At 34.9% G+C, this 24,565-nt stretch overlaps 1 protein-coding gene across 1 annotated transcript in view; it reads left to right on the top strand.

Annotated features, from left to right (window-relative positions):
- MAN2A1 (mannosidase alpha class 2A member 1) overlaps positions 1-7,231 on the top strand; it is a 112,133-nt gene extending 104,902 nt beyond the window's left edge. The window contains exons 21-22 of the mRNA XM_069002580.1: positions 3,780-3,890; positions 4,250-7,231. Of these exons, the coding sequence (XP_068858681.1) occupies positions 3,780-3,890; positions 4,250-4,402 (264 nt within the window). The 3' untranslated portion in view covers positions 4,403-7,231. The remainder of the gene's footprint in view (positions 1-3,779; positions 3,891-4,249) is intronic.
- Positions 7,232-24,565: the final 17,334 nt, after the last annotated feature.

Genomic DNA, 24,565 nt, shown 5'->3' with positions numbered 1-24,565 from the left:
CTCCTTTCAAAATGTGATTATGATAACTTTATGTTGTATTGCCGTGCTACTCAGCAGCGCCGTTACCACAGTGAAATCCCTTTTTAATTCTGCCGTACTTAGATAAAACTATTTATCCTTTTTTCCTCTAGATTCTCCATGATGGCTGAGCTTGTCTGCATTAACATCAGATTATATTCTGTTTAATCTGTTCTTCATTCTAAATCTTAATCTGTATTTTAAAACTTAAACAATGTTTGCTTTCTCATGCTTTCTCTGTAAGTAGTTCAATCTTGTGTAAGCTCCTTCAGCTGTGACTGATCCTTATTTTGAATTTCGAAGTGGAAAATTTCTTGATTTTGTGGGTCGTGTGCCTTTGAAAAGTTAGGAAGGAGTCTGATACTAAATAAACCTTCATGTCAAGTGATTATTTCACACTTCACTGTGAATATTTTAATTTGCTTCAACCAGCTCAGCATTACAGGTTTACTTTGACACACCAAGTTCAGGGGCAGACCTTCATGAACATCTTGCCTCTCCCGTTTTGAGGCATAAATCCATCCCCTTGTTTGTAAGATCTGGGCATGAAAGCTGTGAAAAGAAAGACTTGCTTAGTGTCTGCTTTTTGAGTTCAATCTTACTACTTGTAAGTGAATTCTCTGGTTTTATCTGGACTCTGTTGACTCCACTGTCCCAACTGGTATAAGACTGTTTGAGACTGTGATCTCTTCCCTGTCCACAGCTGTATGTTTCATTGATTACTGATTGATAGCTCTTGAACTTGCAGCATTAATATGTCCACTTCAAGGTGAAAGCTGGCAGCTTTCACAGTCATAGGATAGGAGCACTATCATTATAGATACAGAGTGTTCTTCCCCACAGCAAAAATGATGCTATGCCTTGCAAATAATTCTATAAATCGCTCCTCATTTTCTGCTTCTTTTCTCTTACTTCCAAGAATTTGAATGACAGGTGCCATAATTCTGCCTGACACAATGAATTTTTTCCAGAAATTTTGCGCCTCTCCATTGCTTTAGCTGTTGAAGTCGTTTTTCCATAATCCATTACAATTTCAGATAAGAGGGTACCAAATTTTTTAAAAGTTCAGATTTAATGTAGAAATCAGAAAGAATATTGTTGCTGTTGTAAGATATCTGATCTTCTAATGGAAAAGTCCAATCCCTTAGGATTACATTTGAAGATTTTTTTCTTAATAGAACTCCAGCTTTTAAGAAGTTTGACAGATATTTTACCTGATGTAAATAAACTGGGACTTAAGGTCTAGAACACAGTTGATATGTCATTTTATACTAAGCATAAATACATAAATTTGTCATATTGGCTAAACTTTTCAGTGTATGTCTATTAGCTCACAGTAATTGAATTTTAACAGAGTTTAAATGCTTTTTCTTTCTCATCAAAATTTTAGCAGCATTACCCTGGGATACTGGTTATGAGAAAGCCTAGCAATATTTTTTTTTTTCCTATAAGGCTGCATTTAAATTCTCAGAGATCAAAATCAAATCAAACTTTGGCAGCTCTTCTTAGAAAGCTGGTTAGAGATTTGATAGCACAGTGTTTAGAGATTTTTTGTTGAATAACAGTGCTGTGAAGTTTTACAAGGTTAAGAATGTTGTTATTTGTTGAAAATCGAGGAGTTCATTACAGGTTTTTGTGCAGTTAGCACGGTCATGTTTAGAAGGTGTATTTGATGAAAATTAAGTTCATCCTTGCTCAGACATTCATTAGCCTCGAATGTATTTAATCTCATCTACCTAGAGATGATGTAAGAACAGGTAAATTAAAGTACATGTGGAGGCTGTGACAACTTAATGTGTCTTTCACCTGCTTTGATAATGGATTAGAACAGCTTTATTTTTCACACACGGTTGCTATGTGCATGGTGGAAGGTGGAGTACTAGATCCTATATATTTATACTTAATGAAAACACTTTTACTCAGGGCGTCATTAATTGTTTGTTACCTTTTTGTTTTAAATCTTTTGAATCTTAATTAAGATAATATTTAATTCTAAAATATTGGGAGATGAAATATTCATGCCATCATTTGAAATGCATACATGCATTTTTTATGCAGATTACTAAAAGATAATTTAAGTGAATTAGAGGAAGTGTTGATACCCATTACTGGCTTGTCATTTTTAACATTAATTTACCCCATAGGAAGTCAGACTTTTTCAGTATGAATTTTAATGTTTCACTAATCTGATGTTTAGGCAGACAGTATTATTTTGTGTGCATAAAAATATCTACTTTTAAGTGCAACACTGTCACATCAGTGACAATGAAAACCAAGTCAGGTGTTTCATAGTAGGAGAGGGAAAATAATTCTGTCACATCACAGTTATCAACTTAATTCATGTCGAAAGTAGTACTGCTGTTCCAGTGAACAGGATAAGAACTTCTTTAGTCCTCAATGCTAGTAAATACTAGAAACTTGTTTTCCTATGCTGAATGTAGGCACTATTTATTAATTAAAAAGTTGATTTTAGGTGGTTATAAGCTAGTGTTCAGAGAATCTTTTCAAGCTGAGTTTTATTCATGATTTGTAAACTATGCTAAGTTTCTAACATTCAGTGTTTTACTAAAAAGTATCTCATTTCAACTCCAAATACTATTGAGTAAAATTTTACTGTTTTAAATGAGGAATTTAAACCAACAAAATTTATAATTTTTTTATTATATGGGTGAGTACTTTATACTATAAATTTTTTGTACTTTGAATCTTTGTCATGCTGGGTTTCAAAGAAGCTGGTACAAGCTGATCCACGATCTCCTTTACGAAGAGAAATTTAGGTGGAAAGTCTGTTAGATTAAGACCTCTTTCGTACACCTTCAGGAGCTAATGCATCACAGAGTGCCTAGTGCTGGCTGGTATTGGTTTCTTCAAGCAGCAGATACATTCTGAAGTACCAGAAACGAAACCAACTCATGGCAGATGTTTTTGTGAAAAAGCACCAGTATAAGAACAAGTAAACCAGAAATAAATAAGAGAAAAATAGCCTGAAGAATGGGCATGGCTTTGGAGAGAGCCATCTTTTTTATGCTCTTATTATATATATAATAAGATTAAGAGCTGAAGAATGTAAAACAACAATAAATAAACAAATAAAGTAATGCACCATAGTAAATAAGTGACTACGGTGAGTGTAGGGGTGCAGCCACAAGACAGACATTGACACAGGGGAGGGCAGTGGAGCTGGAGAAGGATCTGGAGCACAAATCTGATGAGGAGCAGCTTAATCTTTAATATCTATTAAGGTTCATAAGCATTGAATGTCTTAGAGATAAACATAACATTTATTTCATATGGGTATTTCAGTGTACAGTTTTCTGTACACCTTAAGCTGAGATAGAGAGCAGTTTCCCAACATGAAAGTTTGTTCAACATAATCCCACTGAATATGTAAAACTGAGTATTGTAGTTAACATATGGTTTCTAGTTTGTTTTCTGTTTTGCCATCTAATTTTTGTGGGAAACCAGTTAATACAACTATGATAACTACTTTTCAGTCCCAAACCTGTACGTGTGCATCTGTTGAGCTTTAAACTTACATATATATTCTGTAGTACGTTATATGTTCCAACTCTTTGCCATTTAGTTCTTTCTCTGTTTAGCTTTATAAAGTGTTTAAAAAAAACATTGACAGTTCAATCTAGGCTGAGCATTTTTTAAGGTGTAAATGTCTCTATAGCTGTATGATGATAATTTTTTTGGTGTCCTAAAATGTCTTCCTGCCTGATACTCTGTGAGCAATCTTTTATATTGTTTGTTTGTAGGTAGATACCAAGCCATCTGATGAAGCTGCTCTGATACTTCACAGAAAGGGATTTGATTGTAGATTTTCAAACAGAGACATGGGTCTGCTCTGTTCCACTACTCAGGGAAAGGTATGGTTATTAATCTGTAGGAATTTTGTGATAAAATTTTTAAAATAGGTTTGGGATTTTCTTTAGGCAGAAGAGTAAATACTGTTTTGTTTAGAAACAAGAAGAGTTCAAATCCAAACATTTCTAGTAATTTTAAATATACTGATTGAATTACACTGAAATGTAGCAAATGAATACTGTTTAAAAAGATCTAAATTAGTGTACAGTATTTGATCTATGATACTTAAAAATATTCAAAATCTTTGGCATGAGAACTTCTATGCTGGTACCTGCAAGGAGCTGTACAATTTTAAGTTATATACTACTTTTTCTAAATGTAGGTGGTTTTTTTTTTTTTTTTCTTTTTTTTTTCCCTCCAGATAAAGGTGCACAAACTCTTTAGCAAATTCAGAGTGGAAAGTCTTACACCTACATCTTTATCTTTGATGCATTCACCTCCAGATGCCAGAAATATAAGTGAAATAAATATGAGTTCTATGGAGATAAATACGTTCCGGATTCGGCTGAGATGAAATCTGTCTTTACTACTCAAATAGAGAAGAAGAATCTGCAATTGTATCTCCTTTGAGTTTCACGTGCAATAAGAAGCACATCAATGTTATTCAAGCTTCTGGATACTGTGAGAAAAAGATGCATCCTATAATTTTTTTTTTGATCAACACAATGAAAAGCCATGTTACAAGCAACTTTTTTTTTGTTCAGGTTTTTTTATTTCCCCAAAAAATAGCAACATCATTATCAGTTAATACAACAAGTGAAGAAATTTCTATGGATGTTAACCTCTCAATAGATTAAATCTCAGGTTAAATGCTAATTAATGATGTTTTTGGTGTTTTATTTTTCATAAATAGGGGATTAGATTTTAAACAGCCTTCTTTTCCTGATTCTTGATGAACTTATGTACAAATAACTCAGTGTAGGAAGTCCTGATGCAGCTTGGAAATAAAATGGAATAAAATGTTCCTCTGTGGTAGCTAATGTCCAAATATTTGCAATCATTTATACAAATGACAATAATCTCAATTTATTCCACAATTAATTTCAATTTATTCAACACAAAGGGGATTATTAATTGTGGTAAAATGAAAGCCTGCAGTACTTGTGATAAGTGATGGTAGATTTTAATACTTCTACCATTCACCTGAGTTATGTAAATAGGAAAACGTGAACCTACAAAGTAATTTTGCAATGGAAATGTTTGTTAAAACTCCCATTTTGTTACTTGACACACTGGGATATGTGCAATTATTACATTACCATGATGAGAAATGTCCATGATTATCATGAGTACAAGATTTTTTATAAAACTCATTTAGATACTAGTGTTCTCTGAAATGAGTTTTCTATTTCAAGATTACCATATCAAAATAAATGTGCCTTATTTTTTGATATGTCTTGTTACAATTTTGGTGTCTATGTTAATGTTTTTGGGGAAAAGGTAGTTTATATAATACTTAAGCTGTGTATCTCCTGTTTGACAATGCTGGCCACACTGATCTATGTACTCCTGCACCAAGTTTGTGCTATCTTATTCTGAACATTTTGACTATTTGAATGTATTAATATGATGTCATGACGTGAAACACCAACAAAAAAAAGAATAACTGTAGAAGCTAAATTCAGCTGCTTTCAAGAAAATTGCAACTTGATGCAGAGAGTTGATAGTAAGCAAGACATAGTTTGCAAACCCATCAAAACGTGCTTGCATGTCACAGAATGTGGTGACCTGTTAATTCAGAATCATGTGCCTATATTTTAAACAACGTTTTTCAAACTTGCAACCTCATATTGCCAGTGTTCATGTTACTGAAGAATGGAGACTTTGCTTTTTCCCATATTAGTTCATACTTAGTACTTAAGCCATCCAAGTGTGAGAAGTATTTCCCTAAGTAGAGCTGCTGTTTACAGTTAATATATATAAACATTCACTTGCATATGAGCCCATTTTATAGTCTTCATTTATTTTCATAGCTTGTTCTTCTGTGTCTTGCTTATGCTTTCCTTTTCCATACCTTGTTGCTTATCCTCAATACTAATGCATGAAAAGTCATCATAACTGGTAAAAAGATGTGCTAGCTCTAATATTGCCTCCTGTATTTAATTTCATCATTGTTGTTCAACAATTATATCAAATATCGAAGTCTATCAAATTATTTCATGTAGCTACAGGCTATCTAAAAAGACAAGGAAAGTCATACTTACATTTCATGCATTGTCACAGGTTGGATCTCTGTTGAGATTGTGTAGATTTTCTTACTTAATTCAATCTACTGTATGTTTTGTAATAATGGGAATACTTAGTAGGATCTGGTGCAAGTTACATCAAGAATATAGGAACCACTAACCACAAATGGAAGAATCAGATCCAATTAATGGATGTTTTCATGCAATAAACATGTACTGTAACTTTTCTTAGAAAGAGTATTTGAAAATACTGGTTTTTGTTGGAACTCAAAGCTTAGTAGGCTTGCCAGCAGAAATTTCTCATACCATTTATTTTGTTGCTTCTTCAGAATTAAAATGTTTAAGAGACTTTTATGTGTTCTGTGCAAGAAAACATTCAAAATACTATTTCAGTTTTGTTAGGCAGAAAAGGAAAATTTTGATGCAATAAAGTTTTAAAGTATTTTGCCTCTTGGAATTGCTTTGAAAGATTATTCATATGGCATTTGTTCTTTACTTTTATCATCAGCTGTACAATCATGATGCCTGAATTTTCCTTAACCAGCAGATGTAATACTTGTTCCTTTATTTTGCTTCTTCTTGTTTGTGTAATGACAGCTTTCAATTCAAGATCCTTTCCTGAAATCCTTAACTAAGTCAAAACTCCCGTCAAAGTCTCAAAAAAATATTTGCTTGAATTGGTTCAGAATGTGGCTGTCAATGAGGTTGTGTTTTCACTGATTTGGGCTTTTGTTGGATTTTTGGTTTTGTTTTTTTTTTTCCACAAGTCTCAATGAATTCTTATGCAGTATTTCTGTGAATTGGCCATCTGATTCAATTGTATTATTTTGGGGTTTTTCTGTTTTTATAGCTGCTGGGTTTGCAGCTATTGGTTAAGAGAAATGAGCATCTTTACCTTGCCAGTATGATTTTAAAGACAATGTTGTATAAGAAATAGTTTAAAACCTTGTAATTACTTTCCAAACCAGAGTTGTACCTGTTCTGATTTTATGGTTTGGGGTTTTTTTACATTCCTTAATTTTCTTTGGTTTACTTGCTCATATTGTCTGAAACAAACTGATTTCAGCTGAAGGTTTTTGATATTTTCTCTTGGAAGGTTTTATATCTTATGGGGATATGTAAAATAAGATCTCTAATAAAAGGTAATGTTATTGTGAGATATGGTCAGTGTCATTAATGCCTTGGCTGTAACAAATTTTTAAAAAAAAATTTAAATGAGAGAAACAAAAAAGATTAATTCTTTGAAAAGTTCATATGTCAGTATCTCCTGGGAATAATAGTTACCTGTAGTGAGATGAACTCCCGATCAAAGGTGCAAGCTATTTCACAGCTGCCAAACAAAAGAGGATAGATACTAACTTCAGAGATGTAAACATGTGAGATTGCACAGTGTGGGAAGGAAATGGGCAGCTCTTTTGCAAAGGAACTCTTGCACTGACTTTGTAGAAAATATTAGAAGGTTTAAAATTCTATAGTTTTTTTTTACTTGAATTAATGTTTATCTTTGAAGCATTTGGGAGCAATGAAATGGAAGCTGTTCTTGTAAATTAACAAACACCATTAGACTATAGCAAGTCAGAATAACAGTTCAACTGTAATTAGACTGAACGCTTTTTAAAAAATTATATAATGCTAATATAATGTTCTGTAATTGCTTAGGGCATGTTGAACAGGCATAGATGTTTTGCAGGTTTGCTTCCCAAAGTGTTGGTGGAGCTTGAGCATAATGACTTGAAAAGACAATAAAGTATAAATTTCAGTCAGTGCCTGAGGCTATTTGATGTTTGTCTGGGGAGTCTTAACTATAAATATAAAAGCAAACATATACACAGAGTAAATCCCCACAATTTTGCAGCTGATATTTCAAGATAAAAGATGAAAGGGTATACCATCTAACAGGCGACAATGGCTCTGGGTCCAATTTACAGTAGCCCTTCATCATTTTAAGGTCATCCTATTTTGGTACCAATTAATATCAGCATGGCCACATGGACAAAACATATTCCACTAATTCCAGTAAACAGTAATGTATTCTTTTGCTATATGAAATTATACTTACTATATTTGATGTATGCCTGTCCATTGTGTTTTAAAAAAACATGCTGTATCTCTCCCTACATCTTTACTGATTGTGACACTTGCTCAGACTTAGAGGGTTATTTGACTTGCAGTGAGTTATATATATATATATATATATGTGATAAAATATAAAACACGGATTCAGTAATTTTCCCTTTTTATTTTAGGATAACTACTCTGTCATAATATAATGAATTTCAAAAATCAGCCAAGGGTATTAATTTTGTCTTCTAAAAGAGCGAACATATAAAAATAATATATTGTCTAGAATAAGCTCAGGTCAATGGAGAATTATTGGGATTTTTCAGACAGTGCTGTTACTGACACAAAGTTTGTCTGCCTCCAATTTGTCTGTTAATTAAAATATTAAATTGTGGACCTGTCAGTCTTCCAATATACATATTTTATGAACTAACAGATATTTCAAGTCCATATTGCATCACTTAATCCTTGTATGCCAAAATTTGTGTGAAGCATCAGGAATGCATGATTTCCATTCCTCCCCTTCCTTTAGGCAAGTGATTTAATAGCACTAGGAGTAGTAAGAAAATAATTAAATTTTTTAAAATATCCATCATTTATATAAACACGTGCTGTTTGGACTGTAAAGGAAAGGACATTTTTGATTACACATTTCAGAGCTTCGGGTTTTCCATATAACACATTTTTCCTGATGTGCAGTGCCTGTTGATATGATGCCCTTTGACAGTCTACAAAAATCATTCATGTTATGGGTATCAGTAAACTGGAGATTTCAGTTTTACCTCCACCATTGCCACTCCCTATGCATCAGATGCATCCACCATACAGGAAAGCACATGCCTTTGTTCCTTTCAAATCATGACCTCCAAAGTCTCATGGTCTCCCCAGATACCTGGTCTATTTTTATTTCTATCTTAACTTACTCCCTTTGTCCTTTCTCCATTCTTGGCACGGCAGCTAAATGTGTGGGCATTTGTCGGCTCCAGCATCCACACAGCCCTCCAGCTCTGCCCATTGCACACTAACAGAGCTGGAGCTGGGCTACCTGCAGTGTCAGCCAGAGCATGACATGTGATAGAATGTTCAAGAATTACATATTTTAAGTCTACATCAATGTTCATGCAAATGATGCACATGCCCTACTTGCTTGCCAAAACTGCCTCACATCACTGGCCTGCTTCCTCAGAAATACACATCTTTGTTTCTGAAAATCCACTTGAACAGGCTTCAGTGTCGTTATCCCCTTTTCTCTTCCTCAGTTTCAGGGATATAACATACTCTTCATTTCAGGACCTTTTGGTCATCCACAAGTTCACCTGTAACCTACCTTCCAGAAGTCCTGCATATGTTTGGAATTAATAATTGCCTGTCTTGCAGTTTAAAATGCCTAATGAAGACAAAATAGATCTTAAATAAGCCATGCTGTCTGAATCACTTGCAGCAGTGTAAAGACACACATCTTTGCAACAAGATGACCTTTTTTCACAAAACACTTTAATGTGTCTGACAGTGAAAAGAAGTATTATCTTTGTTCTCTTTTGTTTTGAATTATTTAAAACTATTTATTTTACAAGCTAAAACAAACAGTATGAGTTTAATGGAAGCAATTCCGATTGACAGTGATGGTGTCAAAAGATTGAATGCAGCTGTTACAAACATTCTTAATAGAGCATGTTAGTAAAAGTCCTTCAACCAGATAAAGGATTCACATTTGCATGCCAAAAGGGATTGTTTGGTTTTACAGTGACCAAATCAGTTCCATTGCTTTTTCTTGTATCTTACTAAGTGAAATCTACTGACTTGGCTAGTAGACATGGGAAAGAATCTGTGAAAGCTCAAATGTAACTCTAAGGCAAACTTACTCAAATGGATTTGACACAAGAAAGGATCCACAACCTATTAGCCTAATTGGTATTCAAATACACAAAATGAGTTGTGAATTTTCATTCATCAAATATTGGGAGTTTGAAAGATAAGCCAAGATGATAATAATTACATTGCATTGGGTTTTAATATAGCTAATCAATGTGTAATTGCTGATAGGAAAGGTACCTTACAATTTGAGTTTGTGGAAGTTCATTTTTAAAGATACAGTCTATGCAAAACATGATTTGCAACTCTTATTAGCTTTTGAGAGAGAACACATGAAGTGTAGCTGAAAATGGAAACCTATAGTTTGGAAAGTTGTAGCTATTAAAGCTCCTGCAGATGTGAATCAGAAATGGATCTCTGTACATTTTCTAAGTGTTTATGATAACTCTTACCCAGATAGGATATTTTGGTTTTAATATATAATATATGAAACAATGAATTAAGTTAAGTGCTAGTCAAGAAGGAAAAGCGTTCTGTCCTCGATGCAGAAAAGCATTCCTTGATGATGATATACATTTAACTGGGGAGAACAAAACAGCTCTTCAAAGATAGGATTCAAGAGCATTCTTCTAAATCCAAGAAATAAAATGTCTGTGTTTCACTGACCTAGCGAGATTTTGGTAGAGGCCTAAGTGTGACTATAAGCACCACCTAAGTAAACATCAGTAGCTAAAGAAAAGAAGAGGCACTGAGATCTCTTTCCACAGGGCTTTATCAAAATCTGCGTGGAATCTTACAGCAGTCCTTGTAATTTTCCCGTGTTTCAATTAAAAAATTAAAAACACCAAGCAAGCCCACATCTCGCCACCCCCAACACATATCTAGACTCTGAGAATGCCATGTCATCTCTGTCATGATTTTTAAAATTTGGCAACATGATGCCTATAGAATTCCAGTTCCATTTTCTATTGCAAACTGTGATAAAAATACAAGTTTAATTGGGCTTTCTAGTCACAGTGTTTTCACAGTGGCACTGCCTAAAGCATTATGTGCCCAAAGCCTTGTGACTGTGGTGACAGGCTGTATTTTGGATACGCAGGTCACTGAGGAACAGGGTTGAAAGGGTGCTGGCTGTGTTGTGATGGGAGGTGTGGAACTGTGGGTGGTCAGGGTGAGAGTTTACAGCTCCTCAAAAAGTGAGAGCAATCACTAATTTAATGCCGCCTTACATATGGATCAAGTCGAAAACTGAGATTAAAAGAATTTTTAACAATTGGCATTGATGCACAGTAACTTGGCATCGGTGTTTGGTTTAATTTTGTGCTCTACATTTGGCTTTAAAAGTAGGTACTGGTAAATGGAAACTAATCCAGAGAGCAAAGGGATAACTTTTGTGGTAATGACAGAGCTGTGATAGTAAAAAGTGATTTCTCTTGTCTTAAATGATGCTTCAAACCAGGTTTGAAGGCTCTTTCTTGTTCAATGAAAGATGTTGTCTTGGTATGTGTTGCAGTCTGAATAAGAATCAATACAGTTTTAGTTGACCTGTGAAAACACAAGGTTGTCAGTATGATCAAATGAGAAGAAATGTGAATATTTTTTTAAATTAACTTTTTATAGCCAGGCAATAAACAAAGAAGTCTCCATGGACAGAAACAGAAGTGAGAAAGCAGACAGCCCTAGAAGACAATTTCCCAGACAGCCATAAATGAAAGGAGTTTTCTTGGACTTTGCTTCAATTACACATCATCTGCTTATGGATTTGCCAGTTTTCCAGAAGAACTTTATGGATTAGAAGAGAAACACCAATGTATATTCTAGTGGTCAAGGTTGGAAAAACTACAGTGGCTGTTCATATACTCATCTACCTATTTTGTCTTTCACACTGGACATAGGTTTAGGAACACAGAACTTACTTTAAGAACTAATTGAGAGAATCAAGTACATAGTAATTTTCCTTACTGTGTGTATTGCAGTTACTGTAGGAGAAAGTCTGCAGTTAGTGCAGAGTTCTTTGGTTCAATCCAATGGACAAGTAAACACTTGCTAATCAGCAAATCTGAAATTCTACTGTATTCATTTTTAATTCAGTCTTTGTTGAATTACTTTGGAAAACAGCAACACATTTCCTGAGAAAAAGGTTTGCTTTGCTCTAGGAGATCTACGTCTATGCTCCAATGATTAGAAGAAATATAAATATTTAAATTTCTACTGATGGTAAAAGGGTGTAGGATGCCTTGCACTGAAAGATAGCTGATTTTTTTTAAGGAAAAGAGACAACTAAGTGGATTTATGGAATTGGAAAATCAACAGGAAAGGATCTATTCTAGAAATACAGTTCACTTTCAAATCCATAATAAATTGTTCCTGATCACATAGAGAATGCTTGAATGTCAAAAGTATTTGACAGGGGAGAGAAACAACAGATGATGATCAGAGCATGGCTCCACTGCTCATCACAGGCAGAGGAATTTTTTAAGATTATTTCATTATTGTAAATTGTTGGATATTCTACAGTTCTAAAAACTTCAGTAAAGGTAAGACAGAATTAAACTAGGGAAAAGGGAAATTTGGCAGTGGGACACGTGCAAATAATGGGACTGAGAGAGCACGTAGCCAAGGCTAGATCACTGGAGAACACCAAAGTTCAGTGGTGTCAGCATAACTGTGACTTGGAATTGTGTAAGTGGACTGAAACTTAGCAAGAATAAAGCAAGTTTATAGTGAATTTTCACATCTGTTAGAGATCAAGGGAGAAATATGAACCTACAGTTCTTTGGCAAGGTAAAATATTTGGAATCTAAAAATTCATACTATTTTAAGAAACATTCAGTCTTCTACGATTATGGAGGGGACAGTGGGGATTGGCATGATGGCTTTTGCGAGATATTCATATAAAGATGAGATCAGTATACAGCATCTGCTTGCCTAAAAACAGCCAGTATCACTCTGGCTGACAAACAGCAACATTTCTCATAGCTGGGCAGCATCAGACAACCCTACAAAACTCTTGTTTAGAGGTCTTGGAAAGCACATGTGGATTTCTGTCATTGGAACAGTGCGCGGGTCCCACCAACGCAAGCTGATAATGGTTCCAGTTTGAGAAGAGAAAATGTGACTCTGACTTCTGGCAAGCCAAATGGAGAAGCCCTTTACAAAAAGATTTGTTTGTTTCACTCTGAGAATGGCAACAGATCCAAGCTCCTATCTGAAAATGGGAGATAAAAAACCTTAACTGTTCTCACCCAGGTAGCAAAACAGTGTCTAAATTAAATGTAGATCTCAATGGTTTATCTAAATGTCTTCAATTTAAGTCTGATTAAAGAGTTTTTCAACATAAGGGCAATGCTACCGAAAGCCAAAAATCTGTACCTCTGAATTCAAACAGAAAAGACAGAAAAAAGAGATTTAAAAAAAAATCTTCCTCAGTTTTACTTTGAGTGATGGCTTAGATTGGTAGTTAAAACCAGAAGGAGCTTGGTTTAGTCTCCATCAGGTGTTTGAATGTTTCATCTTGATTGAAATTGTAAGTTTCTTAATACCATCATTCCCATGTAGTAATTTATTTAGATAAATTTTTTTAGGTCACTGGAATTTTGAAAATTAGAACTGAGACCTTGAATGTGTCTCTCTGTGATAGAAGGGACCAGTGCATAACGCAGATTTGTTTGGATGTGTTTGTGGCAGGCTTTGTCAAAAAAGCAGAAATATTAAAAGCATTCAGTAATCTCATTCAGGAGGATGGATACTCAATGACAGTGACCATGCAGACCAGTGTGGAAAGGGAAACTGTAGCCGCAGGAGGCTTTTACTTTTGTTTTTCTGCATTCAAGGGGGGCAAATAGGTTTTCAGAGTGACTCAGAGAATTCTGCTCTTAGGTTCACTGAAACACTCCCTGCACAGCCCTTTCCAAGGTGCTTATATGGAGATTAGTCGGCTGGGGCTCAGCTTTAGTACTGAAATATGATCTCACATCAAGAGATCAAACAGATTGGACACAGCAGTCTTGGAGCTAAAAGAATGTCTAAAAAAATAATTTAAATTTTAAAAAAGTATAACAGGATGTAAAGACAAATTCAAAAATATATATTTTGGGAGGTTGTGGTATAACAATTCAGCGTCAGGGAAAGCTGTAAGGTTAATGCCAGAAGACTATGTGTAAGAATTCTAATACATTTGTTTACACAGGATGTTTTCCCAGATGATGCACAGGTGTACAAGTAAGGACAACGTTCATGTGCTCTGCAAATATTGATTAGAGTACAAGACTACTGGATCTGTGCTCTTCTGAAAGCCTTTTCAAATGTATTTAATCCTCTTTTAAAGTAACAAAGGGAAAAAACACAGTTACAGATCATGTACCTATTAGATTTAGTGACTACAATGATCTTATTTCAATTTATGGGTGTGCATACTGTAGGGTGCAACAGAATGCATTTTTGGTTTATGCTTTGAATTCCAGGAAATAATTTTATTTAGGACAGACTCTCTGGAAAATAGAATATTTTCTCAACATAAAATATAGTGAGAAGACTGTTCATGGTGTTTTATTTGAAAAAAAAATTATATTGATTTTTATATTATACCTCCACACTGTTTCACATTCTTGAAAATTATACAATCTTTAGATTGATTAGTGCACAAATAAGTTTAAATATTTTTTCCCTTGAAATTTATACTAATTAATCTATAATTTAGAGGTGGAATCAAGGAGTATTGCACCTCCAGTTTAAACTTACATTATCTTTACCTATGTACTAGAATATAGGCAACAGGAGCATTCACATCTCATTCCTGTTGCCATGACAATGGCTTTAGTCCGTGTTTTGTGCTTGGAAGGGCTTGCTTCCTTTCTCCAAGCCTGATGCTCAGCTTGCTCCAAGTTCCTTACATGAAGAAAGATAAGATAAGGCTAATAGAAGACTAACAACAAACAAGATAAGAAAACACGTGTGATTGTAAGTATGGCTTCAAATACAATTGAGGGAAGGTTATGAATGCAGGATTTCTTTAAGTAGAGACCTACACATGGCCAAGTTTGTCTGACTATACATCTCTGCTTTTGTATAATACAGTTCAGAAGACGAGGTGTGAATTTTGATACAGTTTTCACTGTAATTTTGGACATGATGAAGCAAGTGGGCCAAAATAAAATGTCATTTACATTCCTGAAGCTCTAAATTCAGCGTCCTGTCACTTCAGACAACAGAGAAATTTGCTTTTCCAGCTAATTTTCTCCACTGTTCACTATTTAAATATCTCTGTTTATCTGCATAAGCCATCTTCTAGTGCATCATCACTGCATCTGATAAAAACATCTCCAATTATTTCCATGTTGTTTACTACAAGGCTGTAAATACAATTGTGAGTTTAGGAGAGAAAGTGTCCCCATTTCTTCTTCATTGTCTTAAGAGTTTTTTATTTCAGAGTCCTCTACCTTTTATCAAGTAGAGTAACATTTCACTGGCAGAAGTCTCTGAGTCTTCTCAATAGTAGCATTCAGTACATGTAACATCATTACTGACCTTTCAGTAGCAAATAATGGGAATTCTCGCAGTTGTGGACCACATCCACATCTTGTCTGTTACCAATTATTCTACTAGCATACAAAGACTAATAATATCCAACGTTTTATTATCAGTTGCCAAAATCTGCATAAGAAAATTTTACAAGTTAAACCATCTATGTAAAAATTTTTCATGTGGTTTAGGTATAAATTATCCTAGAAATTTTTTGAGAGTTTAATAATCTGTTCTTGCAGCTATCACCACGAGACACTGGATTCACAGGGAGTATACGTAGTGTAAAAACAATGCCATTAATCTTCTGTTCATTTCCAAGAGAAACAGAAGAATCTGGCTTACAAATCTATTTTATATTGCTGTATCTGATTGCCTAGATGGAAAAATATAGCTAAAACCTATAGCTTGCCATAATAAAGCCAGAAAGGCCCTGTGCATTATGATCATAGCCACTTGCATTACTTGCATTATAATGGGTCAGTTCTGGTTCAAAGAAAGCTGGGAGCATTTGGCACATCCATTCAGTGTCCTGCAAACTGCTCTGTCATTTCCTGTGTTGTAAAAATGGTACGTTGGGATGGCTAGTTGTATTTTTCTCTCCAAAATTAAGTCTGATGTAATCTGTCATAAACTGTGGAATGGAACATGCTGCCCCTCAAAGAAATGAGAGGCTGACACCATTGCTCTTTAACATGAAGGTTTTCTTTCTCCTAAGTTTAGATTTGTTTTCTCTTACAGATCCCAGTCTTTCAAGATGATGCAGCCTCCATTGCTGTCTTTTCAAGCAGTGTAAAACTTGTGTGCTGACACTGGCAGATCTGCTGGAGGTTGCACTGGGGGGTTGGGTCATTATGGAAGTGGTCTGGGGAGAATATGTCTGCTTTTCCTTACCCTAAAGGGTGTACACTCTGTGGTTTGGGGTTTTTTGTGAGAAGCTTCAGGTCACTTTCCAGAGAGCTCCTTCAGTTTGATATTCACATCAGTCAGTAATAAGTATAAATTGTAAATGTTCACCTATTTCAACCAATCCTTTGTGATTTTAGTATTCTCTAGCTGAAGACTGACAAGATTGTCTGAACTGGTCTTGAAACAGATATATGGTATTTAATTTCCTCTCAAGATACCTGATGGAATTTCTAGGGATTTACATGTGGACACTCTTAACTTTAAGGGCTGTAGGGCTAAGTAAACCATAAAACCCTACAATTCAGTTTAGCTGTCTCATAAACTTAATTCTCACTATTTCTTCTGCTTTTCTGTGTGCTTTACTGTAAGTCTAATTCTGCTAATCTCCTTTATGAATACCAAAGGAAATCACACTATAAAACTGATTTAGGGTTTTCCAAAAAAATATTTTTAGCAAGAAACAGTATCTTTATGTTATACATTAGATGCAGAATACATTTTTATATTTTATGAAGAATTCATTTTTGATGCAAGTAGTAATAATTATCTAATAAACATTCTTATACAGTTATTGATTTCATTAAGATAAGCAAGGTGACAGAAATGCCACACTTAGAGGAAGTTGGTTTCCAGTGAGCCACTAGTGTCAGGAGAAAGGATGTTTGACTGTGAATTTTAAGGTTCCTCCTCTATACATCAATAAAATACCACCCCTATTCCAGTATACAAAGTTCTAACACTTCTGTTAGCCTGTCTGGTACCAGAAAGCAACTATACAGAACTTGGAAAGCACCAATGATTTTGCAGATTCAATTAACTCTTCTCTTTCTTGAAATATCCTACTTTCCAAAACAGGGCAGCTTCTGGCTTTGCAGAACCAGATGTGTATTGACATCTATTGCAAACTTTGGTATTTTTTTTCTTATTTCCCTTGTAATTAATATCTATTAATACTAAGCTGTTAAACAGTGGAGCTTTAATTTTTTTGTCAGTTCAAGTTAGAATATTGCCTGTTGTAGATGACAAACCACATCTGTTCCTTAGCTGGGAATACACAGGATTGCTTTATGGTTTCAGGGGAAAGGGGGTAATATAACAAACAAATATGCACATGTAGAACAACTGTGGGAGGCATTCTGGCTCAAATGGCTGGGTCACAGATCCAAATTTGCAAATTTTACTACATTTAGATGAGCATGCAAAAGAGATACTTGTCTCATGAATATTTTCCTGGGATTGAAGTTTCAAAATATATAAAATTCAAAAATGTGAAAAATGTCAGGATGTCCCCACTTCATTTTGTCTTGCAGCTGTTGAAAACAATGAAATACAAAAATTACATGAGCAGGGCTGGAAATAACAGCCAGTTGTACGGCTCTCAGAAACATTTTTTTATTCAATATTGATATATTATTGAAAACTCTTTTCTACGACAATTTGTGCTGGTCAGCAGGATGGTGATGGAGGAATAGAGTAAGTAGGATATATTATAGAAAATCAATGTAAGCTAAAATAAATTTATAAATGTATTATATTTGTAGGTATTTACAACAAGAGTGTCCTCTTCAGCAGCCCAAGTATGCCTTGTATTATATATATTAGTAAATTATATTTACTATCATTTTAGCTGAGGTGACATGGATTGCTGAGATTTGCACCTGTTTACCAACTATCCAAATTAGGTGGAATGTTTGTGTTATAGGTTCTTGAATGTCTGAGTCTGAGACAATGACAGAATCTGATGATGGGATATTAAGATACATATAATGAATAATTTTTATTTACCTTCTACTAGACTGGTGAGTAGGGTTTTTCTGCCATAGGTAAAAGTGACAGAATATGGCTAATCTCTGGTGCCAAAGGGGATCCACCCAGAAGGGCCCAGTGCCCATCACTTACCATTGTCATTACGTCTGATAATCTGCTTGAGTTGTGATGCAAAATTAATTCTCTATTACACTAAAATGTGGATGATTGCTTCAAGTGCACAGTTGGTTCTGACTTGCTGGGGATATGATTAACACCCAAAAGTGAGCTGCTATGTATCAGCCTGGTATCAGCTGCCTAGATGGCTGGTCTGCTTTTTTCTACAGAGTATGCATAATGAAAAATTGTCCCCTTGCACTGTGACATCCTTTAGTTGTCCTTAGATATTTGTTTGAAACTCACTCTTATCACCAGTACTGCAATTGATGCCATACTTTTTTTTTGCTTTCTTCAGGTTTTCCTAATTTTTAAGTGCTATTTCTTAGTAGTTCTCTTTTTTCTCCACAGTTTTATACTTGCCACCAGCCTGTTGTAATAGTTCAGATCAACAATAAGATCAAGCTGTTGAAGATATGCTAGACAGCATCAACAAGTGCCTGTCTTTTGCCACAAAAAATCCCCCAATATCAGTTTTTTGGGAGACTGAGAGCAATCTATAACTTCTAACAAAAGTGGTCTAACACCAGTAAATCCTGGCTCTGCCTAGGAGATTTTGGGATCTTCCCTGATGTGAGCACACTCAAAGCAAGAAAAGAATGAGAATGGCTGGTCTCTCTTTAGAGATGTTTACAATATGTACATTCATAAATTACCTTCTGTCTTTCTTCCTCAGAGTCCCAACTCCAGATTCTTGGACTGAGAGGAAGTTACTGGGAAATCTACCCATTTATAGCTCTGTATACATTGGAAATAAGAGTAGGAGGCTTGGATTGCTCCAGGATGAGAGTGTAAAACCACCCTACAGTATCTGTACACTTGTACCCACAACACAAATATATATAAACAGGTACAAAACAAGATTTGGCTTACTTTAACAGTAAGGACAAAGCACAGAGACTGTTGTATATACATCTATCCTCCTATTCCCTGGAAGTCTTACCATCTTCAGATCCTCCAAGAGGTGTCTATGCATTTGTCTAGTCTACTATAAATGTTATCAACAGCAGTTAACTTCTCCTTTAGAAAACAAAAAAGGATTACAGTAGCCTCTCTGTTCTATTTTATCACTCCCCTCATCCTTTCATAAGATTTCCTCTTAATGGTTTATTTCTAATGAGATGGGAAGAAGTTATTTTTATTTCTTTTTCCTTTTCTTTTTCTCCTGTTTCTTTCAACCTCTGTGTCTATTTCTCATTAGACAAGATCTCTATGTTCAAAAAGAAAGGACTCTGGTACCAAATTAATCATATTCAGAAATTATTACAGGGCAGTTTTCTTTCTGCTAGATTCATGACTGGTTATTTCCAAGTTCATCCTTTTAGAATCATAAATAAGCAATAGCACTTGTCTGTGATTGATCTATAACCTAGAAAAACATATCTGCTAATGTTTTTTTAGGCATCTAGCTAGCAATTAGTCTTAGGAAAAGATCTGAAAGAAGAGAAAGGGTAACACCTTTTTTATCATACGAAACATACATTAATTTTCCTGAAGGCTTCCTGCATAATTCATATCAACATTTGAATCACCTGACCAACAGAAAGACTGCAAAGCAAGTGGTTTTTATGATGGTACACTTCCCTGTAAGCAGATTAAAGTTTGATGGAATTGATCTCTTCTGACTGTAATTTTTTTGAAAGATTTTTATTTCAACCAGCTCTTCTGGTATAAGAAGTTCTCTGGATTGTCTTGAAAAGGAAGACACCTTTCCCTCATTTTTCTGATTTCTTGTTATTCCTCTGGTATCGAATCCTTCTGATTTGAATGTTCCTGGCTTTCAGTAGCTTCAGGCCTGCATGAAGATTAAAATCCTATTGATGTTTCCATAGTCTTTGGATGTCTTTGAGACTAGAGTCTCTTCTGTGAAATAATTCTGGCATTTGCTGTAACACTTTGTCCAGGCTTTAACTAAGGTTTCAACAATTTTAGTAGACTTGATGCTTCAGTACCTCCCCTCAAACATATCTTCTCTATTGACATGCAAATGCCTTTAATCAGAAACATGTCTAATTCTGGACATGTACATCTACTGAAGTTTTTTCTTTCATTTTTATGGGTTTATATTCTTTTGGCAGCAAACATACTTTTCAGGATTAGGCATTGAAATACATATACAAGATACAGGACAAATGGACTGGGAAATGAATTTCAGAATACGGAAAGTTTTATATATATACAAAATTATGGGATATAAAGTAGCTATCAGTAAAAAAAATTGTGCATGTCTCTGAAAAATGTCAGATTCAGTGGTCAGTGGCAAGTAAGAAAATCACAGCATTGGACTTTATTCTTAAGAGAGACAAGGCAAAAAAAACAAACCACACCAAACATACCAGAAAATATTATTGGGAATTTGCACAAATCAACAGTATGTCTTCCTATTGAATATTGTCAGTAGTTATTCTTATTTCATCTTTAAAATATTATAGTAGAACTAGGAAAAAATAATGGATGCAGAACAGGGAAGATTAGAATGGCTTCCATATGAGGAAAGAGTAAAAAGCTGAGACTCATCAACAACAACAACAACAACAACAAGAAATAGCTTCACAAAGATATCAGAAAAATTCAGAAAGGAATCTGCTGGCTGTTAAAAACAAGAGCCTGAGCAAACCCACAGATCTGGAAATCCCTGAGCCTTATGCTTTTGGAAGTCAGGAGAGTAAAGTTAGGTAAGGATTATTTAATAGTGGTCCTGTGCTATTACTCTTGTTAAAAATAATATATTGTTCGCTGTTTGTTACACTACATACAGTCCAAAGCTGACCAATCTGATCAATTATTGTGCAAAGTTGTTTACACAATATGCAAATCATTTATTTCTTTCCCCAGACCACTTATGACTATTCTTATCAATAGCACTCATTTACGCAGAATTATGCAGAATAATTCTCAGGCAAGAATCTACCAAAATGGTGGTTGTAAGAAAATAGGTGCAGTTCAGATACATGGATAAAAAATTATAAATAAGCAGAAGAGAAGTAGTGTAGAGTAACCATTGTGCATCGTGTCAGTCAACCTCACCCAGCTGCCCACTGAAGTTTGGAATAAGTATAAACAATAGTTTTCAGAACAGAGATATTATCCTAGATGCTTCTGCATCTTTGGTGTAAAGAAAATGAAATACCTAAAAATGCAGAGGAAAAAACATATGTGGTTATTTTTAAATCCTGAAAGAAGGAATGACCATTTTTTCCCCCCTCTGGTTTCTGACTATTCATAATTTTAAACTTGGAAAATTGAAAACCATCATCTGAAAAAATAGCAATATGTTTTTCCTGGGTCCTCAGAGATCCCCTTAAGTCTTACTAGGTAGCTTACCTTATGTAACTTTTGGGAACAGAGGCAGTTTAGACTAACACAGGATTTCTTCCTTTGTCTTTGCCTTGACATGAGCATCTTCCCCTAGCCCATCTGTTGGTCATAAATTAGGACTCCCATGCCCTTTAAACCCACGTGTCCTGAATCCATGCATGCTCCCATTCCTTAACTGGTGTGTCTGGTATGCAACCAGTAATAATTAAGTAACTGAGCTTATTTATGTGATACAGACACCTGGTCATGTTAAGATGAGGACAGCAAGAGCCCCATTAGCTGCACTAATTATAGGGAAGATGCTGTAGCCTTCCCAGGATATTCACTCAGTCTTCCCAAAACAGGTTTGTGTCCTGCTCTCTTTCTGCATGCTTGGGAAGAACAGTGGTGTAGAGTGGGCCAAAAGCCAACCTATTTTGGCAGTAGCAGATTACCATGCAAGGAAAACAAATCCATATGGCCTTTTATATATTTTAGTTGGAATGTAGCCATGACCTGATAAAACACGGAATACATGGCATTGGCACATTGCAACAGCATATTCCTACTCTGTTTGCCAAGGTCATGGATGAAAATATTTAAATACTATCAGTTCAAATACTTGAAAAATTCCCTAATTGCCTGTCTCCAGAGCACTAGCTCTTCTTTCATCAGAGCTCCTTGCCATCTCCCTTTCAGGCAGTTCCTCAACCATTTTTTTAAAGTTCATATATTAATTCCCAGTGCTCACTAATATTGTGTATTTTCAGGATGCTTAATTTCATCTATTATAGGTGTTTATACACTGATATTTATTTTTCTGTACCCAAATTATGAGAAAAGCTTCTTTGTAGTACGTTAAGACACAAGATTACTATGTGCTTGAGCATACATGTCAAGGGATTTAACTAAACTTAATATAACCCACTAGTAATTGCCAAAAATCTTCACTAGTAAAGCAAAAGAAAAAAGAGGAAAAAAGCCACCCCTCTATTCTTCAAATGAGAGGAAATTCACAAAATACAGTTCATTATAGTTAATGAAATTAACTACTTAACACAAAGTAGTCAAGACTAGGGATTGGGACATCAAAAGCCCAGTGCTCAGAACATTAGAATTAGTTCTATGCGTGAACTTGAGTGAACAGAATTGAATATCTTCCATCCTCCTGCTGGCACATGACCTCTGCAATGTATTGGGGCACAAAACAAAGCTGGCACAGGAGAGAGAGGTGGATTCCATCTCCACCTCATCCAGTGAAACAAACCCATGACATAGGCACATGAAAAAAACATAGTATGAGTGACTGAAGTGATCCTGGTAGGCTTGGAGGGATTTGGATTGGGCACATCTGGAAGGAAAAAATCCTTTCAAAATTGGTGCAATAGTCTGAATTTATGGTATTTCTTAGTCACTGTCTTAGCAGCTATGTTATAGCACTACATATGGTCAGCAATCTATATTTGTCTGTAGATGAGAATCTGCAGCCCCTGTGATTTTGTAACAAGGACTTGATACTGTTTACATGAGTGTTTTCACCTCTATCCCTTTGTTTCACTTTACAATTCCAGCATATTAAATATGATTTTTGTGTTTGGTAAACCTTTAACTAAAGATTTGTTGAAAGTCAGTGGAAGTTGCAAGTATATTCTGAATGACTCCATCGTTCTCACCTGTGCTTTATAGAGCAAAATTCCCTTGGAAATCATGATCTTGAACTAGGGCACTAACAAAGGACGATTTCGTCATGTATTCCCAAAAGGCCTTGAAGAGAAGTTCAGACACATTTCAAGTAATTGCATGGCACAGATACTGTGCTACTTGGTTAAAATATAACTCCTGTAGCAAATAAACAGATCACAGACCTTTACATCTATTCTTTCTGTGTGCCTTCTACAGAAAAAGCATCCTTTATTTCTGGTTTTCTATTCCTTTTTGCCAGAAGCTTAGACCTTCCAACCTAAGTGATATGTTTTAACCTACTTTAATGCAACACATGGGAACATAATTCCTACAGCTAGGAGGAAAAAATCTTGTATTGATGGAGATGTTTGTTTGGGGTTTTTCTATTCACAGGAAACAGGGTAGAAGTCTGCATGCTTATAAATAAAACTGACTTTTGTGTGTTTCTTAGGAGAATGTGCCATACAGGTTTTGAAAATATCACCATTTGATAAATGTAGAACATAAACACAAAAATTAACTTTCATTCTCCCGTTAGGAGAAGAACATGTTCAAAACTGGTTATACATTAAACAATGAATTCATGGAGACTATTTGAAGAAGGGAATTTTGTAAATTAAAGTCATATGAGAACGGAAACAGATTAGTCTTTATATTAAGGTTTCTGTTCGATACCATTCAAATATTTGTCAATCATTTAATAAAGGACTGTGAGCCCCAGATTGAAATTCATGGAATAATGAATGGCTTTATGTAAACCACTAAATACAAAAAACTATTTCCTTCTGTGCACATGTGTATAAACACATAGAGGTGTAGTTATAAGCAAAACCATGCCAGAACCTTCTCAGCTTTGGCTGGTAGTTGTGCAGTTTGTGCTGAAAATAGTGCCCTGAAAACTGGGGGATTCTTCTGTGCATAGATGGAAGTCTTCAAATTAGACTGCAAGCCAGTGGCAAAATCTAAACTGAACATTTTGTAGGAGGAATGTGTAGGAGGCTGGTTGCATCTTATCTTACATAAAGAGTGATCATTTTTTATTAAGAGCTATTTCTTCTAAGGTTTAAACAGAAAATCAGTTTATGTTTTGCTCCAATTCATAGAAACTAATTTTAAAATCAGAATCCTAACTCTTCAAAAATTTACCAATATTTTGTGCAAGAAGGTAAAAAAATTATTTTTAAAGCAGACATACTTTACATTAAACAATATGCTTGCACAAAAAAAAAAAAAAAAAAAAAAAGATTCTTACAGAGAAATGTTCTGGAACAAAAATGTAGGCACTT

The sequence above is a fragment of the Aphelocoma coerulescens genome, assembly GCF_041296385.1.
Source record: "Aphelocoma coerulescens isolate FSJ_1873_10779 chromosome Z unlocalized genomic scaffold, UR_Acoe_1.0 ChrZ_unloc_scaf_1, whole genome shotgun sequence".
NCBI lineage: Eukaryota > Metazoa > Chordata > Aves > Passeriformes > Corvidae > Aphelocoma > Aphelocoma coerulescens.
The sequence above is the reverse complement of the archived record's forward strand: the minus strand, read 5'-3'. Positions and strand labels throughout refer to the sequence as shown.